General features: G+C 48.0%; 11 protein-coding genes across 11 annotated transcripts; 4 read left to right on the plus strand and 7 right to left on the minus strand.

Annotated features, from left to right (window-relative positions):
• Positions 1 to 2,769: 2,769 nt before the first annotated feature.
• Positions 2,770 to 6,393, minus strand: N7481_007168 (putative nuclear pore complex subunit Nup85; the record flags this gene model as incomplete). The annotated part of the gene is made up of 3 exons (XM_057266387.1): positions 2,770 to 3,197; positions 3,283 to 3,784; positions 3,883 to 6,393. 3 exons carry the CDS (start codon positions 6,391 to 6,393, stop codon positions 2,770 to 2,772), a joined length of 3,441 nt encoding a protein of 1,146 aa, XP_057120588.1.
• A 1,044-nt stretch (positions 6,394 to 7,437) lies between these two features.
• N7481_007169 (uncharacterized protein) lies at positions 7,438 to 8,061 on the plus strand (the record flags this gene model as incomplete). The annotated part of the gene is made up of 1 exon (XM_057266388.1): positions 7,438 to 8,061. The coding sequence occupies one exon, from the start codon at positions 7,438 to 7,440 to the stop codon at positions 8,059 to 8,061; it is 624 nt and encodes a 207-aa protein (XP_057120589.1).
• A 1,202-nt stretch (positions 8,062 to 9,263) lies between these two features.
• N7481_007170 (Zn(II)2Cys6 transcription factor domain-containing protein) lies at positions 9,264 to 10,585 on the plus strand (the record flags this gene model as incomplete). Its single annotated transcript, XM_057266389.1, has 2 exons — positions 9,264 to 9,332; positions 9,386 to 10,585. The coding sequence occupies 2 exons, from the start codon at positions 9,264 to 9,266 to the stop codon at positions 10,583 to 10,585; spliced, it is 1,269 nt and encodes a 422-aa protein (XP_057120590.1).
• Positions 10,586 to 10,937: 352 nt separating this feature from the next.
• N7481_007171 (RTA1 domain-containing protein) lies at positions 10,938 to 11,730 on the minus strand (the record flags this gene model as incomplete). The annotated part of the gene is made up of 2 exons (XM_057266390.1): positions 10,938 to 11,398; positions 11,511 to 11,730. 2 exons carry the CDS (start codon positions 11,728 to 11,730, stop codon positions 10,938 to 10,940), a joined length of 681 nt encoding a protein of 226 aa, XP_057120591.1.
• A 1,561-nt stretch (positions 11,731 to 13,291) lies between these two features.
• Positions 13,292 to 14,459, minus strand: N7481_007172 (uncharacterized protein; the record flags this gene model as incomplete). The annotated part of the gene is made up of 3 exons (XM_057266391.1): positions 13,292 to 13,619; positions 13,693 to 14,070; positions 14,212 to 14,459. The coding sequence occupies 3 exons, from the start codon at positions 14,457 to 14,459 to the stop codon at positions 13,292 to 13,294; spliced, it is 954 nt and encodes a 317-aa protein (XP_057120592.1).
• A 92-nt stretch (positions 14,460 to 14,551) lies between these two features.
• N7481_007173 (uncharacterized protein) lies at positions 14,552 to 14,890 on the plus strand (the record flags this gene model as incomplete). Its single annotated transcript, XM_057266392.1, has 1 exon — positions 14,552 to 14,890. One exon carries the CDS (start codon positions 14,552 to 14,554, stop codon positions 14,888 to 14,890), a length of 339 nt encoding a protein of 112 aa, XP_057120593.1.
• A 1,097-nt stretch (positions 14,891 to 15,987) lies between these two features.
• N7481_007174 (uncharacterized protein) lies at positions 15,988 to 16,704 on the minus strand (the record flags this gene model as incomplete). Its single annotated transcript, XM_057266393.1, has 1 exon — positions 15,988 to 16,704. The coding sequence occupies one exon, from the start codon at positions 16,702 to 16,704 to the stop codon at positions 15,988 to 15,990; it is 717 nt and encodes a 238-aa protein (XP_057120594.1).
• A 30-nt stretch (positions 16,705 to 16,734) lies between these two features.
• On the minus strand, positions 16,735 to 17,458 carry N7481_007175 (DUF2841 domain-containing protein; the record flags this gene model as incomplete). Its single annotated transcript, XM_057266394.1, has 2 exons — positions 16,735 to 16,943; positions 17,011 to 17,458. 2 exons carry the CDS (start codon positions 17,456 to 17,458, stop codon positions 16,735 to 16,737), a joined length of 657 nt encoding a protein of 218 aa, XP_057120595.1.
• Positions 17,459 to 21,620: 4,162 nt separating this feature from the next.
• Positions 21,621 to 23,873, plus strand: N7481_007176 (Zn(II)2Cys6 transcription factor; the record flags this gene model as incomplete). The annotated part of the gene is made up of 5 exons (XM_057266395.1): positions 21,621 to 21,764; positions 21,825 to 22,373; positions 22,445 to 22,596; positions 22,880 to 23,212; positions 23,264 to 23,873. 5 exons carry the CDS (start codon positions 21,621 to 21,623, stop codon positions 23,871 to 23,873), a joined length of 1,788 nt encoding a protein of 595 aa, XP_057120596.1.
• Positions 23,874 to 23,962: 89 nt separating this feature from the next.
• On the minus strand, positions 23,963 to 24,661 carry N7481_007177 (uncharacterized protein; the record flags this gene model as incomplete). The annotated part of the gene is made up of 1 exon (XM_057266396.1): positions 23,963 to 24,661. The coding sequence occupies one exon, from the start codon at positions 24,659 to 24,661 to the stop codon at positions 23,963 to 23,965; it is 699 nt and encodes a 232-aa protein (XP_057120597.1).
• A 1,990-nt stretch (positions 24,662 to 26,651) lies between these two features.
• N7481_007178 (uncharacterized protein) lies at positions 26,652 to 27,395 on the minus strand (the record flags this gene model as incomplete). The annotated part of the gene is made up of 1 exon (XM_057266397.1): positions 26,652 to 27,395. One exon carries the CDS (start codon positions 27,393 to 27,395, stop codon positions 26,652 to 26,654), a length of 744 nt encoding a protein of 247 aa, XP_057120598.1.
• Between the last annotated feature and the right edge of the window lie 550 nt (positions 27,396 to 27,945).

Consider the following 27,945-nt stretch of genomic DNA (forward strand, 5'->3'; position numbering starts at 1 on the left):
TCGGTCATAGTATCCTTCGCCCTTTCCCAATCCAGGAAGTGAATTGTCAGTCGAAGCGACTGCACGGAGGAAAATTCATTCTCAAGAAGCCTGAAGAGAGCAGGGTAAACTGTTTCCCAGGCCTGTACGTGTTGGCTACTACCAAGCCAAGAGTAAAATCCAATTGTAATATCCAGGGACTTAATAAGTTGTATGCAAATGGGTGACAACATTTTTGACAAGATGAATAGAGAATCGATCCCTTTTCGTGGGACGAAAACATTTGTTCCATAAAGAACTTGCAGCGCTTCTTCGTACCTGATTTCAATGGAGTCAGTACAATAAACCCAGCCCAACCAAGTCAACATACCCAATTTGACAGCACCTCAGCCACTCAACACCCTCAAATTTTGTCCCGGGCGTTGGTCTCACTGACACCCCCTTCTGCCTCGCATTCCACCTCTCGTCGCCGCGATCGGGACACGATTCAAGGTAGGTATCTTGAACAAAAGAGTCATTTTCCTGACAAACACTATGCCACCAGTCCCAGCGTTTACCTCCCCGTTTCGTTGGCGGTTCAAAGGGAGACTGCAGCATCCACGCATATTCGATATGTACGCGTCGATTCCCCATCAATTCAATGTATATTCTTCTTCTCACTTCGGGGGGGTAGTCCAAAGAATCCACTCGCATGTTGGTCAGCGCGCGTCTGTTTACATGATATCAAGGACCTTTCTCCCGGAGCTGGAATTGGTAGTTTCCATCCATTAAATCGGTCCCCCTTGATTTCACACGTTGGGTCTGAAATTCCTATTGCTGTAGGCCAACTTTCCGACGGTCGATCGCGGTCATTTTCTCTTTTTCTCTCGTTTGAAGAAATTTTCGAAAACTCTGGGCGCCATACTAAATAATACTAATGTCGCATCGTTGGGAGATCGAGGGACCTTTACTTAAGTAGGAGACGTGGCGTGTGGGGCTCGGTGCGTGGAGGTTTACCCTTCAAAATTTCCAGCAATTTGCTACACCAAAAAAAAAAAAAAACTTCCATTTCTCAGTGTTACAAAAGTGTAGTAGATGGGCACATACTGACAAGTAAACAATTAATGAAGATAGAACTTCCTTTACATTTAACGCCCCTATTTATAATTTCATTTAATCAAGAATTACTAGAAATCTTGAAGTTGGAGCCACCCATGGATGGTCAGGGTCAGTGATCAGATCATATGTACTGTAGTACTTAGGGCAGGCTCACTGAGCAAATCAGGGTGCTTCGATCAGGCTCAGTTTGATTACATAATGACCAATGATCAGCTCAGGCCGGTCAGGGGCGTGCTTAATTCTACTCAGGGAGTAAAAGCGGCGAGGGGGGTGAGCACTAGAACGGAAAGGTAAAGCCAAGAATTGCCAGACATTATCTGGTATATACCTAGGTATGCATCTGGCGATCTATACATACACTCCACTCCACTATTATCTCTATTATTTCTATTATATGGAAATGTGGCTGGAGATATCCAAATTACTGTGCTCTGTAACCAAAATAAGACCGATTACTCCATAGACAGAATAGATACATGCCCTAATGAGTTTAGTCCCACCCAAGCTTTTGGCGAAACTTACTACGAGTAATGGATGACATTTCATTTTTACTTTAGCAACATACTCGGTCACTCCGTACGAAGAGCCCAAACCTTCAAGTTGCAGAAGCAGACAAAAAATAAGCAAAAAAAAAAGAAACAACCAATGACAAACCTCCCCTCCTTCCTCATGAACCCCGACACACGAACAATAGTTACTCATGTCATAGTGGAGCAAATCAAATTATCAGGCACCCACGTTCAGCTGCTGACGGCCCATCCCTACCACTGACCTAGAAAGCATTCCTAAGGTTAGCCTGAAATTGATTTTTTTTTTTTTAAGCAGATCATACCAAACCGGACCCCGACAATACATCACCCTGGTCAGACTTAATTATCCCACATACGCACCACAATGCTGGGACTATCTCTTGATCCTGACAGGCCCCGGGTCCCCCATGGTTCGTAGGGCTGAGAAATCCCATCCCATGTGCTATTCGCATCTGCATCTGCATCTGCATCTGCAACGGGCAGCGTTCGGCTCAGCTGGGGTCAACGGGGACTACTGCGGGCTGTGCACGGGGTTTGTTTCATGTGGGTGGATTCAAGTTAGAGCCCGAGATTTTGTTTGAGGGTTCTTCCAAGGATTACTATGTTCCTTGTTTTGCTTTTTCTTTGCGCTGTGATGCGCTGCGCTGCAAGTTTACGACTTCATTTTCCCTAGGTATGTGTAGATGGATGGCGCGTTTGCCGGGATTTTATTTGAATTCCAAGGTTGAGTCGAGTCGCGGGAGTCAAATCGAGCTGAGAGTACTGCTTACTAGTGCTATAGTAGGTAGTACTCGCGCATAGATTGACGAGGCTAGGTACCTACTAGTACTACTAGTATAGACACAGTTGATGCATGCCACTCTACTTACTACTAACATCTAGTAGTACGAGTACTCCAGTCCAAGTCCGTACTGCCAGGTTCCATCACCTCCAACTTGAAGCAACTTGAAGACTACGACCTCGGGGGTATCAATCTACCTGGATGGAATAAAATTATGATTCAATCCAACTAACAAGCCACATCAACATCCACGATAATGCCAGGAGCCGCTAAAACAAATAACAAAACGCCAACACCCTTGCCGTGTTTTCTTGCTACATACTTCTCGCAACGACCTTCAACAGCAACATCGACAGCGAGATCACTCTGCAGCATTCATCCCTAAACACGCCCCAAAGCCCCAAAACTCAATCCCCTCGCAAGACCAACTCTCAACAAAGACAGTACATCCCGCCCACTCGTATCAACCTGCAACCCAATCCTCCAATCCCATCCGCGCTCAGACTCAGAACCAGGCGGTGGAACCAGCACACCCGAGGACGTAGCGGTAGAGGTAGAAGGAAGAAGGTCCGAGGAACCGATGAGGGAGAATGTTGATGCTGAGAGGGAGGAGACGGATTTCTTGAGGATGGCGTGGGCATTTAAGTTTAAGCCAGAGGTAGAAGAGGAATCAGAACTGGCGGCGGAGAGGAGGGTTGAGCGGAAACATTCTTCGCATTGGGCGAAGACGCGCGGGGTGATTGTTTCGAGATCTTCGATTGCGGAGAGGATTGTGAATTGTTCTTGGACTGTGAGGATTGGTGATTGTTCTGTTGATGGGGTGTTAGTTACATACCATACCATGCTAGGGCAGAGTAGGGTAATGCGCAGTGCGCATCGCATTAGAAAACTCACGATTAACAAAAACCAACGCCTCGCCCAACAGCGCAAGCAGGCCATCAACTTGCACAGCAGAATCCCGACTCGGGTCGTACAATCCGCCATAGATATTATCGGCAGCACTACTGATGACAGCAGTCAAAGCCTTGGCCGCCGCACGGCGTCTGGCGAGCGGTTTGAAGCGGGGCCGCTGACCATCGGCCAGGGAGCAGGCCTCGTCGCGGATCTCGTAGAAGCGGCGCAGTGTGGCGTAGCCGCTGAGGTAGAATTGGAGAATGCGGGCGGCTTCTTCGTCGACCGAGGCAATAGATGACAGGCACGCCTTGGGGTCCTTGATCATGGAGCGCAGCTCCGGGTCTAGATCGGCTGTGGCTGGGTAGGCGCGCGATTGGACGAGAGAGTATGAGATCAGCAGGTCGACGACAGATTTGACCTTTCTCCTGTTTTGAGCGCGGGCGTAGCACACGAGTGCCAGGCCGAAATTGTCGGTTTTCTCCGTTGTCATGTCGCCGTATCGCTGGTGGGTAACGAACAATGTTAGTCTCGTCTCAGGCTGGGTGGGATTTGGGGCTGCGCTTATGCTGATGCTTCGGCGATGGGTGTAAGTGAACATACCTCCGAGACTTTACGGCCTTGATCTTCTAATCCCAGATCAGAGCATAGTACCACCAACTTGTCCAGCTGGGCGGTGTTCTCTAGCGGCAACTTGTCGACAATCTCCGAGACGGCCTTTTTCATCGAATCCGCATTCTGTACTCGGCTCAGCACTTCGAGCGCCATCTCCCAGCCCTCGCGGGTGCCACTCTCATTCTCGATAGAGCCACGGTCAAACAGGCCGAAGGCATAGCTTTTGAGGATGTCATCTCTGTTGAGTCCACGCGACGGGGGACCATTCTGTCCGTATGAGAGGACCATCAGGTCATTATCACTGAGACCGGGCATCTTCTTAGAGCCAGCTTCTAACCAGCCTCCAAGACTAGCCACTTCGGTGACAGCCGCGGCAACGCACTGCGACCAAGATTGCAATAGCTCAATCACACCGTTGACATTACCCTCAAAGACCGAAGCCAGGCCGACTTCCAAGCCATTCATCGTGTTCACGCGGAAGCCCGCACCGTCAGACGGCTCGCTGGTAGCGCTGCCGAAGGCCAAATCCAAACGGGCAAGGTACGCATCTCGCATGTTGCGATCAACAGCTCGTAGATTCACCCGGGAGCCGCGCGATCGTGAGAAGTCCATGCTGTTGGCGCTGGCACCGAAATCGATTCCTCCGGCGGCATCGTCATCCTCGCCATCCCACCAAACAGTCAGACCGATGGTAGCCTCCACCCAGTCTTGTGAGTAACTTTTGATGGTAGTGGTATCTCCGAGAATGATCCTGTACAGAGATCGCAGGTTCGTATAGATGGTCCATGGCACACGGCTCTCCGCCATGCGCGCTGACTGCGCAAAGCTCACGGGGTTCTGCCCGAAGTTCGCCATGCCAAAGTTGACAGCCTGGAATCCATTACTCTGCGGCGCGGCCGCATCCTCTCGTTCCTCGCCTTCAGCAAACTCTTCCAGATCTTCCACGGCCGACAGAACGCGCTTGCGGTAGTGAGTCCAGTCCGAACCGGTAATGTCCCAGTCGTCGTCTGAGAAGCCGGGGCAGGAGTCGAGAATTTGAAGAGCCTTGTTCACACAGCGTTGGATGTTCTGTAGTTGGACACCACGATAACCGGGCTGAGGCAGACCATCTTCCAGAGCCGACCGCGCATAATTGAAATCGGCGGATCGAAGGGTTTCAGCTGCTTCAGCGAATCGTCCTCGAAGAATGGCCGCATTGATGATATCCCAGAAGTTGGAGGATGCCGCAGGGTTGGGCTCGACATAGCGCAGGGCTTGGAGGTCGTTGTTTTGGGAAGCATGGTTGCCATTTAGCCAATCAAGGAGAATCTGAGGAACTGGTGTAGCAACGCTGGCACGCTGAAGAGCCTTGACCATGCTGTTGGCGGCATGAGCGGCCGGGTTGGATGCCGAGGCAATCGGCATGGAAGCGCGGGAAGGATGGTGGATCTGAAGAAGAAGAGAAGCGAGGAAGCTGGCCTTGACCAGAGCTGGTGCTTGCTCGCCGGGGCCAATGCTAGACCCGACGCCGTAGGGACGCTTAATACCGCTACGGTCGGCGCATGTATCCCAGGTGTTTATCAATCGGTTCGCGACGTAGGCCAGAGTCTGGTCCAGGTCAATGTGTCGGTACTCGGCCTCGCGGAGCTCATCGTACAACCGGCCCAGCGAGTCCTCGGTGTTGATAATCATATCGGCGGGTTCATCGACCGCAGCGCTGCGGGATCGGGAGGATAGGTTGTGTAGGATGGAGGGCATGGCTGAGGCTTTCTTCGGAGACAGCTTTCCTTTGCGTAGAGGCGACCGGGTGGCCCATCGTTCGTCAAGCTTGGGGCGCTTCGCATCGGTGGGATTTGTGTAGATGGGTTTGCGCGGTTCGTTCAAGTTGAGACCGGTTGATTGCGGTGGCAGTGGGTTGCCGTAGTTGGAATCGAGGAAGCTGAGGCGGTTTGATGGCCGCTGAATGCTTACATCCATATCACCTTCCGCGTCCTCCTCCTCATATTCTTCGTATTCCTCCTCTACTTGCTCTTCCTCGGGTTCCATTTCGTCTTCGAAGTCTCTGGTATACTCTTCTTGGAAGTCGCTCATCTGCGATGACGCAAAGCCATTTGACATGCCAAAGTTGTTTGTCTGGGCAAGACCTCCGGGCCGACCGAATCCGCCTCCATTCGTCGCAGCACTGAAACGAGTCTGCTTTGTTCCAAATGATGGGGCCTTTGCTTTGGGCATGCCAAAGTCGGAGCCGAAGGACGAGCCGAAAATGCTGTCGCCCTTCTTGAAACCGCCGGATTTTGTGAAGAGCGAGTTGGTAGAGGTCGCGAAATCATTCTGCTTGGAATGCGACTCGAGTTGGGAGGTGTTGAAGATGGTAGAGGTCGGGTTGCCTTGGGGGGTGAAGGAGGCGTCTGATGGCGGTAGACCGGCCGGGGTCGTCGAGACGTGACTGAAGAAGCTCTGAGTCTTGGTCTTATCCGGGGTGGACGGTGGACTCGAGTCGTAGGGAACTTCAAAAGACATTGTGTGCGAAACAAAGAATTAATGGACGGAGCAGTTTTGGGCCGCAAGCTGCAGGAGCAGCAATGCAATTCGTGGGGAATCAGGGGAAGGGAGAAATGGTCGAAATGATAGCGCGCAGTGACGCGGTGAGAAGAAGGAATGAAAGAAATGTAAGAGAGGGAAGAAGGGGAGAGAATTGTAGGTTAGGCAAGGTCCATCTGGAGCTTCAAGTCTACCCAAATCGGATGTTTGCCAATCTGCAAAACGACGCGCCGGGTCACGTGCTAGTCACGTGGACTTGCACCAGCACAAGTATAAGTCGTTGTAATGCTCGTGTTTTTAAACTGCACATGCTATTTGCGATAGAACAGCGTTCAGTATTATATATTCGAGTAGTATATTCACTCCTTTCTGGCTCCATCATTAACACAATCCAGTAAGCACCGCCATGTATATATCGGATCTAAGTTGTACTCCGGTCGGGAATCGTGAACTCAGCAAGTATACCTACCCATGTAGTCTATTTTCAGTTGTTCCAAATATGGCTGACATCCCCTAAGCCAAGACGAGCAATAGTCTGTCAAAGCCTAAAAACTTCAACTTCAACTTCAAATTCAACCCCCAGATTCCGCAAAAAGGCTCCGCCACCGAAGAAAATTGCTCCATCTTCCGCTCCACGCCATCCCGGCGGCGCATGAGTGCCAATTTGGCTTAGCGCGGGGGCCAAATCTCAGTGCGCTGGCCGAGCTTGGCGGATTGGCATCGACACTACTCTTTTTAGACTCGACAGGGTTGAACATTGGTTTGGCAGTGGTGAGATGCGATCATCTTTCGTGGGGGCGGATTGCTGGGCCCCGGGTGATTGGCTGCTTCGTTCAAGAACTCCTGGCTCAGCCTTGCTCCAGGGCTGTTGAGCAGAGGAGAGGGAGAGGGCTGTGAAGAGGAGAATTGAATATATAAACCTGGAATGGAATCATTTCCTCTGTTCAAGTTCATCAATAAAATCATCATCTCCAAGCCAAGGACTTTATCATTTCATCTTATCTCATCCATCTCACCTGCACCATGTACTACTCCCAAAACACCTCCCTCCCAGCCCGATACAACATCACCACCACCTTCTGGAAACACCACTACGAAATCACCGGCTCTCACAACCTCTACGTGGACAACTCCCAAATGACCCCTGGAAAACCAGACCTAACCTTCCACACAACCAACAAAGAAGGACCCATCATCGCCCTATCCAAATACAAACACTTCTCCTCAGATATCGAGATCGGACTCAGCGATGGCCACAACTCCAATTCCAACTCCAACTCCAACTCCATACGCTGGGACACCCTCCACCGCGACGGCTGGCGCTCTTCAAAATACAAAATGACCGCAGAAATCAACGGGAGACTGGAGAAATATACCTGGCGCCCAACGCATAAGATGTCTCTCACGCGAGGGGGAAGTTTAGACCTGGTACATGATCGGACCGGGGCCGTTGCAGCGGTCTTTGCTAGTCATTGCGGGTTCAAGGGTTCTGACCACGTGTTGACTATTAATGCTTGTCATGGCGAGCGGTTCCAATTGTTGGTCTTGATGACTTGTATTACATTGGCGGAGAAAACTCGGAGGCGGAATGAGGCTGCTGCCGCTGGTGCGGCCAGTAGTGCTAGTGCCAGTGCGGCGGCAGCTTAAATCAATGGACTGCCAGTGGCAGTCTGCCACTCAGGTTGCTCAATGGATTGGCCGTGCACTGGCACCGGAGAGTCAAAGAGTCAAAGCCATATGGCATGTCGGTGCCACATGGAGAAGAGAGTTAAATTGAGCGTTTTGTAGATTAGCGTTTGTTTCAGGTTGGTTCGGTTCAGGCTCAGGTTCAGGCTGCAGCGTTCTGGAGTTCCAAAGATCGGGTGGGGATCAGATGTATGGTTCTGGTTCTCCCTGCCCTAGGGTACACTAGGGTACCCTTTTATGGTTATTTTGTGTTTCGGTGCCTTCGGGACGCCCGGCTTGGCATTCGGATTCCTCGGATCCCGCGGGCCGCACACTCGGGCATCTCTCATGAATTATAATTTATTTATTTGAATACTCAAAGGAATACTCGAAAGGAATACTTTAAAAGTCTGCCTAATCTAGTGGATTATACGTAATCCCGCTTCCACAATCCTGTAGGTATTCCCTTCTCTAGAATTACTGACTCTTTTAAGCCTCGCGTGCTAATATTGCCAAATGAGCCATCCTGGTCTCCCCACTCAATCCAATCGGTGTAGCTAAACACTAAACCCTGCGCTAGTTCACACATTGTTGCACTCAATTGAGGCAGTGCATGGCCCCCGGGGCTGCCAAGTTCACAACCTCAGGCTATCAGGTTCTTGGCCCTCGGTCTAAAACTCCCCTGGAATGTACTGTGACTCCGCCCCATCATGTACGAGGACCCTTATATACCCATACTCCGTACCCAGAAGCGAAAGACAATGTTTCAGATCGACAAGCCTTTTTGTTGTTTGATCGACAGGGTTCACCACTTAGTCAGCCCCATAGTTAACTAACTCACCTACAATCCTGTTGCCTGCTGCCCAGTCGGGAATTTCCACCTCTTTCTTTTCTTTCTTTTTCTTTCTTTTTTTAACTGGACTTTTGCTTCTGTAACTCTGGGGTTCATTCGAATTGCTTGGCCTGCAGCCTGTCACTGCTATTTTTTCCCTTTCTGCCCCATGCCCAGCCTTGATCCCCAGCCTTGTCTTCGTTTAACGCGTATACTATTCCTTGTTTCCCCATGCCAATGTCCATGTCCATGCCCATGCCCATGCCCATGCCCAGCCTGACCTCATAGTTTATTTCCCTTTCTACACCCCTCCCTCCATTATCACTACTTCCCCAGATATGGCTCCCTGACAATGGCCCTAAGACGACCGCACCGCAAATCTCGCCATGGCTGCCTGGAGTGTAAGCGGCGACGGGTAAAGGTATTCATTCCCCTCCGGCATGAATCATTAAGCTCAAGTTCGTGACTAACCAGACACAGTGCGATGAGGCGAGGCCAGTCTGCTCCAACTGCGCCAAACGCCATGCCGAGTGCGAATACGGTTCATCCACCTCTCTCCTCTGGGCAAACGAGGAGCGACCCCAAGGTCCATCCGACCAAGACCGTGATCGTGATCGTGATCGTGAGCGTGACCTCATGAGTGGCATAGGCTCCATGGGCTCAGTATCCGTATCAACAGGAAGCCCGACCACACCCGCCGACACATTAGGCCTACTAAACCGACTAGCCGACTCAAGCTCAACAGTCCCAGTCCTCAACCTGCACGATCTGGAACTCATGATGCAATGGTGTAACATGACATTCCAAACGCTCTCCCGAAACGAGCGAACAGATCCAGTCTGGCGCAACAATGTCCCCGAAGAAGCTCTCTCGCACCCATTCCTCATGCACGGAATTCTCGCAGTCTCAGCTCTCCATCTCGCGCGCACAGACTCAGATCCACCCTCACGCTCGTCCTACCTAACCCGAGCCGTCGCGCACCAGAATCAAGCCCTGGCACTATTCCGCGAGATACTCGGCGATATAACCGAGTCCAATGCAAAAGCCATGTTTGCTTTCGCAAGTATCGTCGTCGTGTATACATTCGGATTCCCCGCCCCGCCAGACGTCCAAGACCCCTGGACCTCTGTCGACGATTTATATCAAGTTCTCGTCCTAACGCGAGGAATTCAACAAGTCATCCGATCCCCATCAGACTATCTAAGTCAAAGCACTTTCGCCCCAATTCTCCAAGTAGAACCCATCACCGCAGCACCCTTACCCGCCGACGCAGCCGCAACAATAAACCAACTCCACGAAGCGAACGAAGTCTGCGGCTCGCGAAACGAATCCCACGAAACAGAAATCTACACCTCAACCATCGACAATATCGCCGAGATGTTGAGCTGGGTTTACGGCGGTATGACTGCCAGCGTGATAGCGGGTCGCTGGGCGATTCGACTACCAGCGCGATTCATGGAATTGCTTCGTGAGCGCGAACCGATGGCCCTTGTCATGTTGGCTCATTATGGCGTTCTGCTTCAGGCTATGCGTCATCGGTGGTGCTTTGGGGAGTGGTGTGTTAGAGTCGCTAAGGCTGTTTGGGCAATTCTTGATGATCAGTGGAGACCTTTGGTTGATTGGGCTATGAGGGCTATACTTGGTGCGAATTATACTGAGCAGATGGTTGCGTGAGCGGAGCGGAGCAGAGCAGAGCAATGCAAAATGCGAAATGCGAAATGCGGAACGAAGCGAAGCGATGGGCAAAACGAGGCAGAGCGAAACCTGTGCCGAGTCACGGATTCGTGCCATACGTCTTGATATTCACTGCACAGATCAGATCAGCTCAGATCAGTTCAGATCGACACGCCACGCTAGTGATAATAGTGTACAGCAGCAAAAGAAAACATAAACGCACGCTGCTTTTCCATGGATCCACGATAAAGTCGCAACTCCCGCCACGCCACCAGCTACCAGCTATGTATAAAACGACCATGGCATGGCCACAGGCCCAGACAAACAACCCACTACACTGCAGCGCCTAACACTAAACCAAAGGCTCAGCCCCATCCACGCCAAACCCCCTCCCCATCCTCAACTTCTCCCTTTTCAAAAGAACCCCCACCTCACACGGATGAACAACCACAAAAATAACCAACATAACCCACATCAACAAGCCATCAAACGCATAAATAAACACCTCATTACTCATAACAAACCCATCCGTCCCCTGCACATACTCAATAACCCTAACAATGGAACGAATCAGAATCAACACGCTGGACGTGTGCAGCGCGAACATATGTTTTCTCCAGGGTAGGTGGTCAATGCTGGACGCATATCCACCGCCCCGCGACGAGACCAAACGATGCTGGAAAACGATCGCGCTGACGAGGAAAAAACCGAAGAATATTATTTGGACGAATAGGCCGCCGACTATGACGTTTTTACCTGTGCCTGCTGAGTCCGTTGAGCCCCCGTTTGCGGCTGTTACCATTAGGCCGGCGCCTGTTTCGCGTGGTGGTTAGCGATTGACACAGCACAACACTCGGATGGCATCGAAGGAATAGCAGGGCAGAGGACAGAGAAGGAAATGAGGAAACGAGAAAATCAAACCCACCAGAAGCCTGCATCAAAAAACTCAAAACGTCACCCGCAACAAAAATCTTCGTCAACCAATTCACCCTTATAATCGAGAACCGTTCCCCCCTCACGAGAAGAATGACCCGACCAAGTTCCATATAAATACTCGCCGCGAACAAAGCCGGCGCGATGAGGAGGAGTGTACTTTGAATGATGTATGGGCCTGTTGTCCAGTTTGGAGTTTGCTTTGCGGACATTGCGCGGCCTATGTAGCCTACTGTTTCGACTGCAATTCAACAAAACGATGACGGGCTTCATTAGCGAGGGTTGCGTACGGCAGAGAAGAGAGGGAGAGAAGTGAAGCAGGGGGTGTTCTGTTACGCACAGTATCCGCCTATCATCATCGGGATGAAGAACCACGTTCTCGTACTGAAGAGTCGCCATGTGTGGATTATTGTTGTTACGCCGAAGAGGATTATGAACAGGATTGCTGCGCCCATTGAGGGGTTGTATTCGTAGGCTTTCCAGCCTGTTGGGGTGGGCATTTTGGCGGTTGAGTTCAAGTTTTGGAAGAAAGAGTGAGTTGTCAAAGGAGTGTGCAGAAAGGAAAAGCTCGTTTGGCTTGATCTGATCTGGTCTGATCGGAGCTGGTTTTGTTCCAGGTCAAGTCGAGTCGAGTCGAGTCAATGTTAAAGATTTGTGGATATTTTGATCCATTTAGTTATTAGTACTTTACTTATATACCCATGAAAAGCCAGTTTATTTTTACTATCCATGTTTCAACTCCTCTTCTCTTCTCTCGATGGCATATTAAATAGGGCATCGGTACGGACACGAGACGACACAAGACGACATTAGTAAGTATCTACTACTAACAACCCTGCTTCAATCCAGACCAGAGCTCTGCTCTGCTCTCCACTCCGCTTTCTAGACTAAAGCTGGTACTAGTAGGTGTAGTTTTACCCATATCGCTCAATAGTGGGGAATATCTTCGTATAGTTCGTACCCATTCCCCGAAACAGTTTAGCGTGATCTGCCTCATTCGCGCCGAGTAGGCAGATGGATTTTTGTGCTCTCTTTCGTTTTCATACCCGAGAATGGTATAGTGTCGATTTTGGCTTCAAGTTTGAATCAAGGGTTCAAGTTTCTTTGTGGTTGCCTGGAGTTTAATTTGAATTTTGATTTTGACTTTTTTGATTCGTGTTTGGTGGGGAATTGGATTTTGATCGCTTCAAGCTCCAGGCCCATGCAAGGTTTAAGCAGCGGCTGACTGATGAGGGTCTAATATTCTCAATTCTAATTTTGTGGCGGGGGTGGTTGCTTTCTTTATTGTTCAATGCTTATACTAGTACTTAGATTTACGTTTTGGTACATCGATACGCTGGAGGCTATATTGGGCCATGAGGGCTTTTTCGCACTACCTAAGTCAGGCTAGGAAATTGTTAGCAGATAAAGATGCAGGTATAGGGGGAGGTAGATACGACCATGAATTCAAGTTGATATACATGGGCCACATCTGACTTTTGTTAGTGACGACATTCCTCAACCTGGCTTCGATGATACATACGCGAATGACGCGATACCTACTCAAATACCTCATCTTCTCAGCACATAACAAGTGTGGAATGGAAACTTGAACGGGGCTGAATGTAATTTTCTGGCGTCCAAAGGCCCACTGCAGGGAGATCGGGGCTCGGGGAATTTCGTCGTTCAACAGTAGCTCAACGCACCTAAAAAGTACATGCCGACACAGTAAGTTACTGGTTATGCATCATTTGCTATTTAAATGAAATGACGTCTAATCGACTCTAGTGTTTCCTAAACCCTTCTGGTACGCTGTTTGGCCGCTGCCTCATTATCCTCAACCTCCTTCGTCTCATGGGAAGGAAGCCTCTTGGACGCGATCACAAGGGCCAGGAATACGGTTAGGGCGGTACCGGCCAAGGCGAAGGCAAAGACATCCTTGATCCCAACAATATATGCGTCTCGAATCAAAGCCAGCTGCTCCCCTTCGTATTGCTTTGTAAGTTCCGACACTCCAATGTACAAGATATCTGATGAATCAATTTGAGGAGCAGTACGTGCCAAGGTCTGCAGTAGGTAGTTGTCGAAGATAGAATTAGCGGCCGAAACAAAGTAGGCCCCACTGATAGATTGGGCCACTTGGGGAAAGATTAATGGAGATCATCAACGTCAAAGTCAATAGGATTTGTTAGTACTCTCTGAAAGCTACCCCCATTGTCGCTGCCGCTGTTTCCGGCGTCGCAAAACCCTGTAGCGCTGTCACCGGAACCTGGTTTCCTAGACCGATTCCAAGCCCGAAAGGGATCTGAGCGCCAACATACCAAGCCTTCGAGGTTTTGACGTCGATGCAGTAGATCATGGCGGCGCCAAGAACTGCTATCAGCCCACTACCGAACTCGATGGGCTGTAGAAAGCGTGTCTTCCCAACGAGTACACCACTGACTATAGCCCCGCAGGTGTAGAAGGCCATAAACGGAAGGCAGTTGACGCCACTATCGATAGCGGACATGCCATGAACGGCTTGGAAATATATGGGGAGATAAAATAGTATCTGAAAGTTGGCTAGGTTGGCACTGAAGAACATAATCGCAAGTTAGCTCCGTTGACTTCAAAGCAGGCAAGTTCCGGGGTCTTTTGGCCAAAGCTAAGTAGTTGTGAAATATACTCACATGAACGCGTATAAGAGAATCGACTACATATTACGGTCCGCTAACATTTTCAGGGACATGATGGCGTACTCGCCCTGGAACCACTCGACGGTCACGAATGCGATAGTCAAGGCAACCCAAAGAGTCAAAGTGGCGATGACAGAGCCGTCACTCCATGGTTTCTCTAGGCCACCCCATTCCAGAGCCAAGGTGAAGCAGATGACCGAGGTGAACAGCCAAGTCCAACCGGGGAGATCGAGATGCAGTAGAATCTCCTTCCACGTTGCAGGGGTGGGTTTTATATGTTTTGGCATGCGCAAGGAGAGAAATTGTAGTACGAGAGCTGTGCCGCCCACCGCCGTATTTTGGGGTCAATAAAGCTGCGGGCGAGAGTCACACTGACGAGATGAGTTTCCAAGCACCATATAAGCCACCGGAATACTACCGACAGAGCCAAACCCCAGTCAGCATACAAGGAGAGCAGAGACCAGCGACGCACACACAGCCAACGTCTCTTGCAACGCCACTGCCTCAAGATTCCTATAATAATTATTACCGCAATGAAATCAATAGCAACAGAACGAACAATGAAGCAACTGCTATCTTTGCGCCAGTACTCTCAGAAGTTCTCTCAGAGGATCCCATGCAGCAGATTGAATACCGTGGGACAGGGGCTAGAATTGAGGACAATGAATTTCAGGATCTGGATTTGGCTTTCTTGGATAACTCGATGAGAGGCACCTGAGAGGATGGAAAATGCGGCACAGAATGGGCCGGGGCGTAATATTTGTGCGGTCTGCTTGTAGACACATATATTCCTCCTGGCCGAGTTGTCAATATGACCATCCCCACAATTATCATTTTGAGATCTAGAGTATCGTAGAGGGCATGTTGAGAACTTGGAAATCGAAGGCGTTTAAGCTCTATCTCTATTTCATTTCTGATTTATTTTCAACCTTGGAAAGCAACAGGATATTAATGTATGTAGTATCTGTGGCGCCATCTATTCCTATTTCTTACACTATATATGGCAATTCTAATTTTTCATACGTGGTCGGTCGAGTATATCAGGTAAATCCGACCTACTCGGGTATGCTATAGCCGGGGACAATAGTAGTAGGATAGTTCTACCTATATCCCACTCAAGAGTAGAGAATCCTTTCACATACTTCGTAGCCAGTGCCCGAAACAGTTAAGCGTGAACTGCTTGTTTCGCGCTGAATATGCAGACGGAGTTTTATGCTCCCTTTCGTTTTCACACCCGAGGATGGTATACTGTCGATGTCGATTTTGGTTCGAATCAAGGGTTCAAGTTAGTTTTTTGGGTTGCCTGGAGTTTAGTTTTAAATTTGATTTTGACTTTTTTGTTCGTGTTTGGTTAGGGATTGGGATTTTTATCGGTTCAGGGCCAGGGCCTAAGCTCAGGGTCAGGCTAGGCTCATGCAAGGTTTGAGAGATGGCTGGCTGATCAGCATGCATTTGTGGTCATCCCCAGCAGTAAGGATTGATTGATAAGTACTTTTGAGTGCGGCGCGTACCGTGTTATCTCACACGAAGATTTCAACGGTAGTGTTTGGGGGTAATGGATCAGAGGGACTATGATAGATTCTGAAAATCTTGAATGGTTGCTCATGCCCGATATGTATTGGGAATAAATATGATTGAAGACAAAGTACCAAATATGAAAAGAGGCCAAGGAGACAGGAAAGGGAGCTTGAAGGCAGAAGAGCGCTAAAAAAAGAAGATACTGTTCAAGTTTTTGATCTTATACGGATCCAACCTTCGTCAAAACCTCGGTCCGTATATTATACCGAGCACCACGAACCACTCGAAGCTTCTGCATCAGGCCAACCTAAAACTCCGAGTCGGGTTATGAGCCGCTTCCGCCTTCGGTGTTATTGGATTTGGGAGTGAACAGACTGGTGTTCTGGGAGCAGCCATGCTATCAAGCGGCATCAAGGGAAAGTGCATATTAAATCGTGAATCTGGGGCAAGTGGTTGGGATTGTGGTACACCAATGTTGGGGGTGAGATGGCAGATTGGATCGAGCATTGGCCAGTATTGGGCCGAGGTGTCGAAGATGGGGTTCTGGAGACAACTGTCGCACGCTTCCTGATGCTGCAATGGTTGATTTGGTATGTTGATTATCGAGTGGCTGGGTTCTGGAAGTTTGAGGGGTTGGATCAGAAAGGCCGGGTCATAGTAGTCGACCAGAGACAGTTGATCGGAAATAGTAGGAGGAAATGGATAGGGCGTAGGAAGAAGAGAGCTCTTTGGTCGAGCTGCTGAGTGGACCTCTGCAACCTTTTTCCTCTTCAAAGGTCGAGCGGCAACCGAAGAGCCATATTCAGAACAGGCTTTTAACGAGATCATATCTTTCTTATCATCCGTGTCAATCTTGTTTCCGAGGGTGTGATTGTTCCAAGGTGATGCTGAGTGGTCCGAAGTCTTTATATCTCGAGTGAAAATAGTGTGGATAGAGCCGCTGTTGATAGTATCGCTTGTCTGGCCAGAAGCCTCTAAAGACCCGGGAAAATTTGCGTAGGAGATCCAAGCCATCGTTCGCTCGCCTGCAGAGGAAATTAAATGTTAAAACAACTCATTATTGAAGAATATGTCATAAAGCCAACCATTGTGTCCGTCTAAGAACTCCTCCTCTTGTTGCCTGACTCGATATAACTCGTCCAAGATATGCAATCGTTCAGATGGATTAATCTGATGGCGAACTTGCTGGTCGGCTTCTCTAAGTTTTGCAACCGAAATCCCATGGCTGGTGCGCAGCTCGCAAAGAATATGAACTAGAAGCTGGATGCGTTCTTTATCAGGTTAGCTACCTTAGCATCTACATTATGATAATTCGCTTACCAAATTTAGGAAGGTGATCTGGCTCCCGGTGGGTGACTCTCGAGGGCCACCACGGTGGCTTAGTCTCATTAGGATCAAGTTGGCTTTTAGTGCCTGCGATGACCTTTCGTCCATTGTATGGGTAGTTCACTTGTTTCTGAGGCTCTACGAGCTTGACATAGGCTTTAGCTAGAGTCCGGCAATTGGTCTGCTGGATATTCTCGAAGGCCTTTTCATAATAAAGGGTCAAGAGCTCATGGTTCTTGACTGATATCGCGGCTTTTTTGTCGCCCACAGATTTGTCTGTTTCTTTTGAAAAGCCCTGCCATTTATATTCGGAAGATTTGCTGGGGGAAAAGGGCGACGGCTGATTGTAAACAGGCTGAAGGTTAGCAGCCTCGGTGATAGGCTGTCTCATGGGCCGATTATTCGCAAGCTTGGCACCTCCAGAATGCCTCTGGATGGACATCAATGAATGAGAAAAACCTTTCTCTATATCCGGCTCTTTTTGACGAGGGGAAAGTGTTACGTTGGGCTCAACTGTTGATTATCATCAATTGAGATCATTGCTAGGATGATAGTGATAACTACCTTGGTGGTTGGGGACGCAGACTTCTCTAGACATTTGAACTGCTGCCAGAAATGCATCAATCACCTTCATGGATAGTACCGTGTGGCAACTATCCGCAATTGGCCCAGATGATTCTAGTCGAATTTGTCCATTCGCGTCGAGATATACGAGTAAGAATTGTGTGGATGGCATTTTGTTTGATTTTGCTGCCGTGGGTACATTCGCTTTCTCCTGACAGGCAGTCAGCATATTTGAATCTAGAATTCAGCACAAGTGGCTACCATGCCATGAGATAAAGACCTATTCACTTCTCTTTATAACCAAAATTTTGCCCAAAGCTGTCTTAGTTGAGCCTTAGCCTGGCGAAATGCCAAACTGGAATTCGAAAATGGGAGAGCTCTGAGGCTAAAAATGCCGCCGTAGAAGAATCGCAAAGACGCTGTCAGTGAGGAGAAAAAAAGGAAAAGCTGTGTCGACGGCTAGATCTGACAAAATCTGGGGTGTGGAATCTACCCCAGACATATATACCCTGGCTGGAAGGGCCGGCTGTCTCTGCTGTGTCTGACATGCTCATTAGCACGGTTCATTCCGTCAGCCGTATCATGAGGACAACTGCATGAGAGGAAATGATACATCTACGAGCCAATAGCAAAAGTACAAGCTCTAAGTTATAGCTAATCCCAGCTATTCGGTCTATGAAGCAACTTTGAAAGGAGTTTCTGTGACTTGGCCAACCAGAAACCAGACTTTTCAAAAGAAAAAAACTTAGAGCTAAAAGAGGATATTTCCCGCTGCACCAAAATTTCATGGAATTTGGCATGTCAAAGGCTGCCTTCATGTTCGGCCGAATGTAACAGGGCTGGAATGTGGATCACCTGTTGGTCGCGTACAAATGCCACCAAGTACCTTGTCAAAGTAGTCGAAAATTTCTTTATTTCTTTTTCTGCGCCGTTATATAATCTCCTTGCGTTGGATAATGCATGAGACAGGCTTTGGAGATTGAGAGTATATCGAAGATAAGAAAACGGAAATGAATGACAGGCCCGCGAAAAGGCAAGAGTCTTCCTCCGGGGCATCCCAGGTCCCTGTGATTCTGCCATGCATTTTTATGTTAAACGTGTGGCTTTTGCCGAGGGCCGTTTTCTAATGGCCGGAACATCTTCCCGGGCGTCGATCCTTCCTGATGGGCGCAAACTATGCATGTATCAAGACGAATCGGTAACGCGCGGAGAACTAGCTCAAGCCTCCAATGGCGATCCTTGCGTCTTAGCGCGAGGCTCCTATGTAGTGCCTGGCGTTGTTATCGTTGACTTTAACGTCAAACGGGCTAAAATACCAGTGAGATCAGACTATTCGTAGGTGTATGTAGATAATTAGGTTTGATCATAATGTTGATGGGTTACCTTGTATCTGAAAACAACGAGTACTCCTTTGGTGTGTGTGCATATTGTCTGAATAATGGAAATCAACAAAACCCATGTTTCTGTTCAGTTCGCCTAAACAATTCGGCTTAATGCCCCAAGAATCGCCGGCGCAGTTAGATCTTCCTCCACTCTACGCCTATTTCGTAAAATAGTTTCTTAGTATGCAGTTCCCTTTGCGTAGGAATAATGGAAGAGTCAGTCTCTGAGAAGGAGAGCGAATCAGCTATAGAGTATTTGACGGGGTAGAATACGAGGATTTGCAGCGCACGGATTCACGGCCTGTGCGCCGGGCCGACCACGAACTCCTCCGTCCTAGCTAACAATCTGGTTCATGCAATACAATATGACACGTCGGCGGGATAAAACCGACGCCACAAGGCGTTAGCAAATCCCGGTTATCAGGAGCATCAGCTATGCCACTCATGCCACTAGCTAATAAGAGGTAGCGCCCCGACCCCTCCCCAGCGATTGTATTTACAAGGCGAATGTAGATTGCATGATTTCTCAGGTGCGCAAAAATACTTGAAGTACTTTCAGTGGGAAGCATAGTTCGCATTTGACAGTCCAACATTTAATACTCTGGCTCACTTTGGTAAATTGAGTGGGTATGTTGGTTGATGAAACCCTTCGAATCAAGTTCCAAGGGTATTTAGCGAGCCATATCCATCAAGTAGAAGCCTTGCGCTACGCATACACAGGGAGGTGACTAATGTCAGCATGTCTCGCACTGTTCTGCCAGTAAACATACTAGTACAGACAAGATTCACATGAAAACAAAATTGGAGAAAGCTTTAATGCGCTAGTAGAGCCACTCTGCTTTTACCACAAACCTTACCACGGACGTCTTGACGTTCGCACCCCACACTATAGATCATTACCTGGAGGACAACCAGTAGTCAAAATTAACAGTGGAAGTCTTTCTCACTCTTTCTCTAGTGTGGAATTCGTAAGTGCTCATCCAAGTGTGCATATCGCATAGCCAATGTGGCTGATAGAGTCAAGGAGAGAACCCAGGAACCATGGAAGGACGGACATCTGTTCACGTTGTATATGTACCTAGATATAGGATACACGTCCTTCCTATACTATATAATTTGGTTCCCTTAATGTTTAATTACTGCTCAGGTTAGTGAGGAGTTTTAAGTCCACGGGGCTCAATCCTTGTATTCCGTAGGGACCAGACCATTCCGGAACAGCCTAGTGGCGTTGTGATGAGGCTAGTCTTTTGACTTTACCCTTTTTCCCATTTATAATTGCATGAACCAGGCCCGCGGGTACTTTTGACAGCGCTTGGACTGGTTCCGACCGGACATAGTGAGAGTTCCACTTGGATATTTTAGCCCAATTAACGGGAAACATCAAAACTCAGCCCATTGCCCGAGGTCCCCGAATGGAATGGTGCTCGATGAAGTATAACGATGGTTTAGCTATTCTTGAGGTCTGTTTCGGCCGGGAGCGATTTCACCCCCGGGCACTACGCGCCTCTTTCCACAGTGATCCCGAGGATGCTATCCTACTACTGCGGCCTCTCACGCCTCAGGCCTGCGACTAAGTCAGCCGCACTGCTTCAGGTTCAGGGTCTTTCTTACACGTTTGTCTTTTGATATTAACTAGTGTTTGTATACAGTGTTACTTTTCGTTCTGAGCGCTTTTCCCTCCATCATCCGTCATTCATCTCATTTCGTTTTCGCTCCCGTCAGTAAGTACATATCTATAGCCTTTACTGTTTCACTATTCCCGAGGTCTTACTACGGACAGAATTCTCATATACACAAGCACCAACAATATAGCCCTTGCTTCGCGATTGCTTTCAGTACGTCATTTATACAACGATATACTGTTAAGCAAAGAAAGATTTTTGACACACAACCACTAGTATAATAAAATACAATCAACCCGGCCATTGTGTCCAGTTACCTACCATCTCGTCTTTTTTACTTGACCACGGTGACATTTTCCCAGTGGGTTTGGAACTTCCAGACCGCGGAGCTACGACTGGGATTTGCCGTGGAGGACCCTTTAGGAACCTTCAGATGCTTTTTGGTGTGGCTGCACATTTATTTTCCTTCGCACCACGCAGCACTTCATTGAATACTGAGGGGCGGATGTTTCTCTTCGATGAAATTCTATGTTGACACTAACGATTGTCTTCCAAAATTTGTTATCTCAGCAATATTCATAGGTAGAGTACGGAGCACCGAAGAAGAACGCGACATGTAACGTGGGCTTATGGCCAGGAAAAAAATTGCGAAGTATCTTATTGGCTGCTATTTTGCCCGGATGGCGGGGTTAAGCAAAAAAATACAAATTTCCAAGTTTTTGGCCGTCCGGGTCTTTTTGGTTCATCTCCAGCCGTTCGGCATTTCAGATACCGCCATGAGCCTCTCATCCCTTGATACGACAAGAGCAACAAGTTTTGTTTCCTAGCAACAGTGCAAAAGTACTTTACCATACTCATACAGAAATACTGAGGCTTAAACTCACAAGCTAGATAATGATTATCCAAAAGAATCCTAGCAAATCAAGGCGTACACTCTCCCCCCCACTTTAACTACTCGGAAGGCAGGAGAAGTTCTCCGGTGACCTACGACCACTTGTCCAACTCACCCTGAGCGTTCTCTTTCTGCCAACGCAAGATGACAGCACGGGACTCAAATAGAGCTATCCGCCCCCAACCAGCCGATGAGCCTCGAGCACCCGAAAGGCCGGAAGCCAATAACCCGAAACTCGTGAAAAATGCCAGCAGCGCCTGTTCAGCATGCCGGAGGCGCAAGTCAAGAGTACGTTTCTCGTGTCCGTCCCACTTGGCAATATAACGAATATCCTGACACGAATTGAAGTGTGTCGGGGGCGTACCATGCGAGCCATGTCGTAAAGCAGATACAAAGTGCGAACTAGATTTTGACACTGATGGCCGACGACGCGTCGCCTTCAAACGAAAGATCCAGTCTCTGGAGCAGGACCGGAACTTGCTTCTACAATTGATGGAAACTATTCGCAGTGATAACACCCGAACGGCTCCTGGAGTCCTGAATCTGATCCGGAGCAATGCATCTGTGCGTGAGATTCGACAATTCTTCGATACAGAGCCTAGTTCTAGCACTGCCGACGAAATGCCGACCAAAGTTCGGAGAAAGACATCGACGAGATACATGGATATCAAGAGTTTATCTGATATACCTCTCTACGAGGTCCCAGCACAACCTTGGACCTCGGTGACAGAGGACAGCAGCTTTGTGTCTCACCTTATTTCGCTTTACTTCACGTGGCAACATCCTGTTTTGAATTGGATGGATCGTGACCTTTTTCTAAGGGATATGCGCTCGAAAGACTTGAACTCGAAATTTTGCTCTCCGCTTTTGGTCAACAGCATATTGGCTGTCGGATGTGTGAGTTTCAGTTTTTCCTCGTTGAAATTACTCCCCAATTAAGATGGCAAGACTTATTAATTTCGAATTAGTTCTATACCTGGTATCCTGAAGGATTTGCCAATCCAGATGATCCAAGCTCTCGGGGCGAGCACTTTTTAAGAGAGGCAGTTCGTCTTCTAGGGGAAGAAGAAGGAAAGTTGACACTCACGAACCTTCAAGCAAGAGGAGACATCTATACTAGGTATATATTCTCTGCAGTGTCTTATGCACCCAGTGGGAACTAACAGAAAGAATCAGTGCATGTGTTATGGGCAAAGATAGACTTGGTTGGCAGTATTTGGTGGAGATAGCAGACTGCGCTCGCCAATTTATGAATAGACGAGAATTCTTCATCAGGGAAACAAAGGGCGACGTCCAAGAAGTGTCGAGAAGCATTAATACCGCACTTCATGGCCTGTTCAGCCTGAATCCGTGAGCAAAACCACTGCCAGATATCTACTGCTGCAACTAATGGATCTTTGAAGGGTGGCGACACTAAGTTTACAAAAACCGTCAATCATAAAACGGCCGCAGCTCGAATATTTCCCACAGGATCATCACCCAGCTGACAAATGGACTCCATACCCCAGACAAGCCGACGCGCTGTTGGCCCACACCAACTGTGTGAAGAACGGAACATTTGATCTCGGCATCATTATGTGGGAGGTGTCTGATTATCTCTTTGGGGATGAGAAGCCCGCTAGTCTCGACGCCACAAAGATTGAAGGGTTTTACGATCGTTTACAAAATTGGGCTGAAGGTCTCCCTAAATGCATTGACCAGAAAAGCAACGCAACACCTGGTGTTATGGATCTCCAGTAAGTAGTATCCCCTTTTTCGAACAATCAATACTAATTTGACCGTGATAGCATGAGATACCATAACGCAGTCTTGATCATGTTCGGTTTTATTCTTCCAGGCCTTGATGAGAGTCAATCAGCTGAAAGGGAGAGAATCGAAGGGATCCGCACAACATCAGCCCGCGAAATTGGCGTTGTGCTCAACCAGTTCCGCTCACTTTGGCCAGTGGAATACATGCCCATGAATTCAATGCAATATGCCACCATGGCCCTGTTCGCACTACTCGGTGGTCTCAAGCACGAGGAAGAAAAGAAATCATTTACAGACGTTCTGACCAGCCTTCGCGCCCTTGCACGTCGCTGGCAATTGGCCAAGGGGATGCTTCGCCTTATACAGTTGACAGCTGTGAAGCAAGAGTCTAATCTCCCTGCCGAGGCAGTGGTTCTTCTCCGTGATTTTGAAGAAGAGCTATGGACTGCGAGCGATCGTCAGAGGTTTAGCAGCCTGTATCCGAATTTCGCTGTCTCTACGGAATTCAAGGAAGGAATTGGCGCAGCCGCTGATAAGGCTGAACTAGATCGGCTTCTTGAGGAATGGGATAATCTGACTTTATCCAGCAAAAAAGCAGAGACTATCGAGGAGGACAGTGAGGAAAATGACGATGATGGAAGTAACTAGAGGAGTAAAAAGACTCACGTGATTTAAAATTTAATATATTCAATTTACTTCAAATTCACCTACAAGATGCTGTAAACCAGACGACATCACTAAGTACAGGAACCAGCACGGTTGCTGAGGCATATATTACCTCTTTCATTCCTGCTCCCAAAGCCCTTACAGGAAGCGCTCGTTTTCCCTTGTTCACGGACCAGACCATCGCAATATGTCCAAGTAGATGCGAAGAGCCACCTGCTGATTGTATATGTAGACCAGCTGATGCAACAGTGGGAACCACCTCGCTGCTCACAAACATTGCGTGGACGACGATTTGTTTTGAGACGAAACGCACACCTCTTTCCGCTCTTGCAGGCGAAGAACGAAATACAATCTTCCCAAATCACAGCATGCCGTGAACTCAACTGAAAGGCAGGTACGTCCACGGAAGCACTTATATTTCCAAAAACAGCGGCTAGCAAAGACTGGGCATCCTCTACCATGTCGGAATCCTGCTCATCGAACTTTTTGGCGTATGCCGCCTCAGTGAGCAGTTTAGCTTTGTCTTCATCTGTGGCACCAGTGTTGGGATCTAGTGCTTTGAGCCATGAAGTTGTATTGGCATCGTAGTTGCTATAGTAGGCATCTACATCATAGAGGCTTAGATTGCCTTTAGATTTGGGGAAATAGTCTGAGGCAACGAACGATATTATGAAACCGGAGGGGTCCTCAGGTGGATCGAGTAGAGTGTCACCACTAGAGAAATGAGCGAGAGCAAAAAGAAGACCAAATATGATATGACCGAGGTGCATCTTGTCTTTATCGAATTTAATCAAACAATTGGATTATAAGCTTTGTTGCCGCCGCGGTTTGTTTCTAATATGTCAGCATCGTGGTATTTATAAGAGCATTTCCTCACAGGATCTTTGCTAATTTATATCTTAGTGTCACTCCTGGAAAAAGTACCCGGATATTGTCTGCAAGTCCACGGAAAATGTATGCACATGGAGTGGATCCAGATCAACGTAGTTTTCAATTGAGGGGTCCAGCTTGCCGTGTTATGGGTTGTACATGGGATGACATGTATTACTAGAAAAGGTAGTTTGAACAACAAGGAGATTCTTCTCGGCCAAACGGGAGATTCATTCTCCTTTTATGATAATTCCAAATGCTACCCACTAATGATTTAAGTGTCGTGTATCTATCGTTTGAGCCATTGTTTGATATCTTATGTCACCGTTATCGCTCTTGATAGGAAAACCCTGATCAGGATAATTATTTCGAGGGCGTACGGGTGCAACTTATAAAACCCTCTGTTTGGAAAATTAGCCTCCTTGGCCTGCAGAAAATATGTCATGGGTCGAAAATTGCCATGAAGTTGTTGGACTACCTTGGTGAGCGGGAACAAAGCTTTCTTGTTTCGGAAGGCTGACGTTGAGCAGATGTGCAACGATCTTGGCGCATCCCCAGAGGATTTTACTGCTGTGACTCCATATTTTACATTCCCGTTGCGGTGTGACCCAGTGGCTGAGATAATTCAAGCCGCGACCTCTACACAGCCGGAGAACGTCAACCAGTCAGCCAACCTGCCAAGTTATCTTCATTCGCTCCATCCTACGGACTTATCTTCGTTATGGAATAGTGAAGGCAAAATTACCGATCCTTCCTCTGTATCTTTGCCTTACGACTTGTGTACGGTCTACAATACCGATGATCTAATGCTTTCAGGGTCTCTTGAGCTTGACTGGGAAGAGCTTGAAAGGCAACTCTTACTGCACCAATAATTTACTTCTAGGGTATACGGAACCATGAAATAAAAATAATGGAATAAGATATCCAATAGTAGCTCTTTCAGAAAAAAAAAGAAAGAAAAAGAATTGCTAGAAAGATGCACAGCTAGAGCTCTGAATGCTACCAGATATGTGGGAAGGGACATGGATGACTAAGGCCCATAGATCAAAGTGAATCACAAAACTGAGACCAAGGCCACGATTTGAACCTAGATCTTCGCCGCCCTCAATAGAGGGCCCTCAATTTTGCAGAGAGGTGTCAACGCGATGTGCTTGCCATTGCACCACCTAGGCTGAATATCTATAGCAGTATTCCCCACTTTTATTCTAGCCCCTCTTTATGGCAGCCAATCACTGTGCGCGGGTGGGGAACATCTCGGACAAATATTAGTTATGTGCGGAATATGTTTGTTATACAAAGCTAGTGACTTGATGACAGGACCTTAAACTTGGAAATTATCATTAAAAGGCGTCGGAGAGGTCGCAACTGAGCAGGGCAAACCAGATGCCTGAGGCCTTGGTGCCACGAAAAATAAATGGAGAAAATAGACCATGTCCGGGATTTGAACCCGGATTTTCGCTACCCTCAAGGTGCTCTCAGAGAGAACTGACACCTGCGACGTGCTTGCTGTTTACTCAACCTTGGACTACTTTAATCCCCTTTGGTCCATCTATGATACTCAAGCCAGCTCTTCTGCCAATCACTGCACTCAAGTGAGTAGGCGGCGTGTACGCTGATAATTACTGACGATGGTATACTTTGAGTATTTGTATATGAATATTCGTAGTGTCGCGACATGTATACCATTACTAGTCGGATACACGTCCAATTGCTTGGCATTATTAGGTAAACAGCTTACAAAGCTGTATTTGCATGTTAAATAGTTTTCATCCAGTATTTCAGAAATGACAGACTTATTGCGATTTCCATACCAGTACCAAATGACGATTAGTGGCCTAGATTAGACTACGAAACGTAGTGGAGATTGAAGGACGCCGCGTTCGATCAGCGCTACCAAAAAGCCATCATTCGAGCAGTATTATCCCCACTCCGATCTCGTTTCTGTCTCGCCTTTTCCACCAATACAGAGAGAGTCAGAACGGCCATAACCTTGAAGTCCTCCCCCAAGTCATCCTTGAACTCAAGCACACCCCCTTTCCCCCTCCCCGGTAATGCACCCGCATATGTAGCATGTACTTCATAAGGTTCGGGACTACATAAGTCCAAATTGAGAGCATCTGCATTTCTCGGGTCCCGATCCAGATCGGCAGATCTTCTCCAAAGAAAGAATCTCTCCCCAACATCTTCCTTGCGGTCGCTCGTTTCCAAAGTTCGAGGCATCGACCATTGGTAGTATCCATGTTGAGTGACCAGATCGAGGGTGGAATTTTCACCTTTACCCAACTTGAAGTGGATTTTTGAAGATCGAAATTTGTTGAATCGACAACTTCCGAGTACCCGGCCAGTTTTATCGACGCCCTCGTGCATGGTTATATCGGTATGGTCACCTAGCATTCCTCCGACATGTATGAAATAAAGTGGCGCTTGTTCGTGGTGCTTTGCAGATATTCGCATGTTCACTCTCAGCGGCGCCAAGCGAGAGAATACCAAAGTTTGCGACCTTGATCTTGATCCTGAGTTGCGGGACTGGGGAACGATGGTTGATGCATCGCTTCCAAATGTGTTATTGACTTTCGTTGAATCACTTGCCAAAGACCATTGATCACTCTTCGCGAACCCGATATCAGCGGACATGGTTGAATAGTATATTTGAACGTAGGAAGAAACTTGAATATAATGTGAATGTTCAATTTCTCTTGGAAACTCAGCTCGGTAGGGAAAGCCGCGCAAGCTGGTTGAGAAACTACCAAAGTAGTAAATGTGAGAAAATAGTGGAAGTTCGAGATAGTAAGTGAGTGATGGGAACTATGACTTTACTTTATTGCGTTTCGCCGCATATTTCTAGGTGGGTCGCCTAATCTCCAACCCTGCGCTGCACTGCCACAGCATGGCTGAGCAATGTAAGTCCCGGTCTTGGCATTCTACATATTCGATGACGATGTACGAAGTTATTCCCATCGGCTAGCAACTTGAACACGAGCTCGGTCCATTAAGAGAAGAAGCAACATATGTTATACATCACATCTCACCTCGTCGTGAAGTCTACAATTCTTGCCAATTCACATAAATCGAATAATTTCACATGATGTTGGGGCCAGCCGCTCCGACGGAACCTTCTGATTTCCCAAAAAGACTTTTCACACAAATCTAGCTTGCGAGATGGACGAATCACTACTATTTTACT

Source organism: Penicillium waksmanii (assembly GCF_028829765.1).
Source record: "Penicillium waksmanii strain IBT 27052 chromosome Unknown utg000007l:1.0-4314555.0:1.0-4317578.0, whole genome shotgun sequence".
Lineage (NCBI taxonomy): Eukaryota > Fungi > Ascomycota > Eurotiomycetes > Eurotiales > Aspergillaceae > Penicillium > Penicillium waksmanii.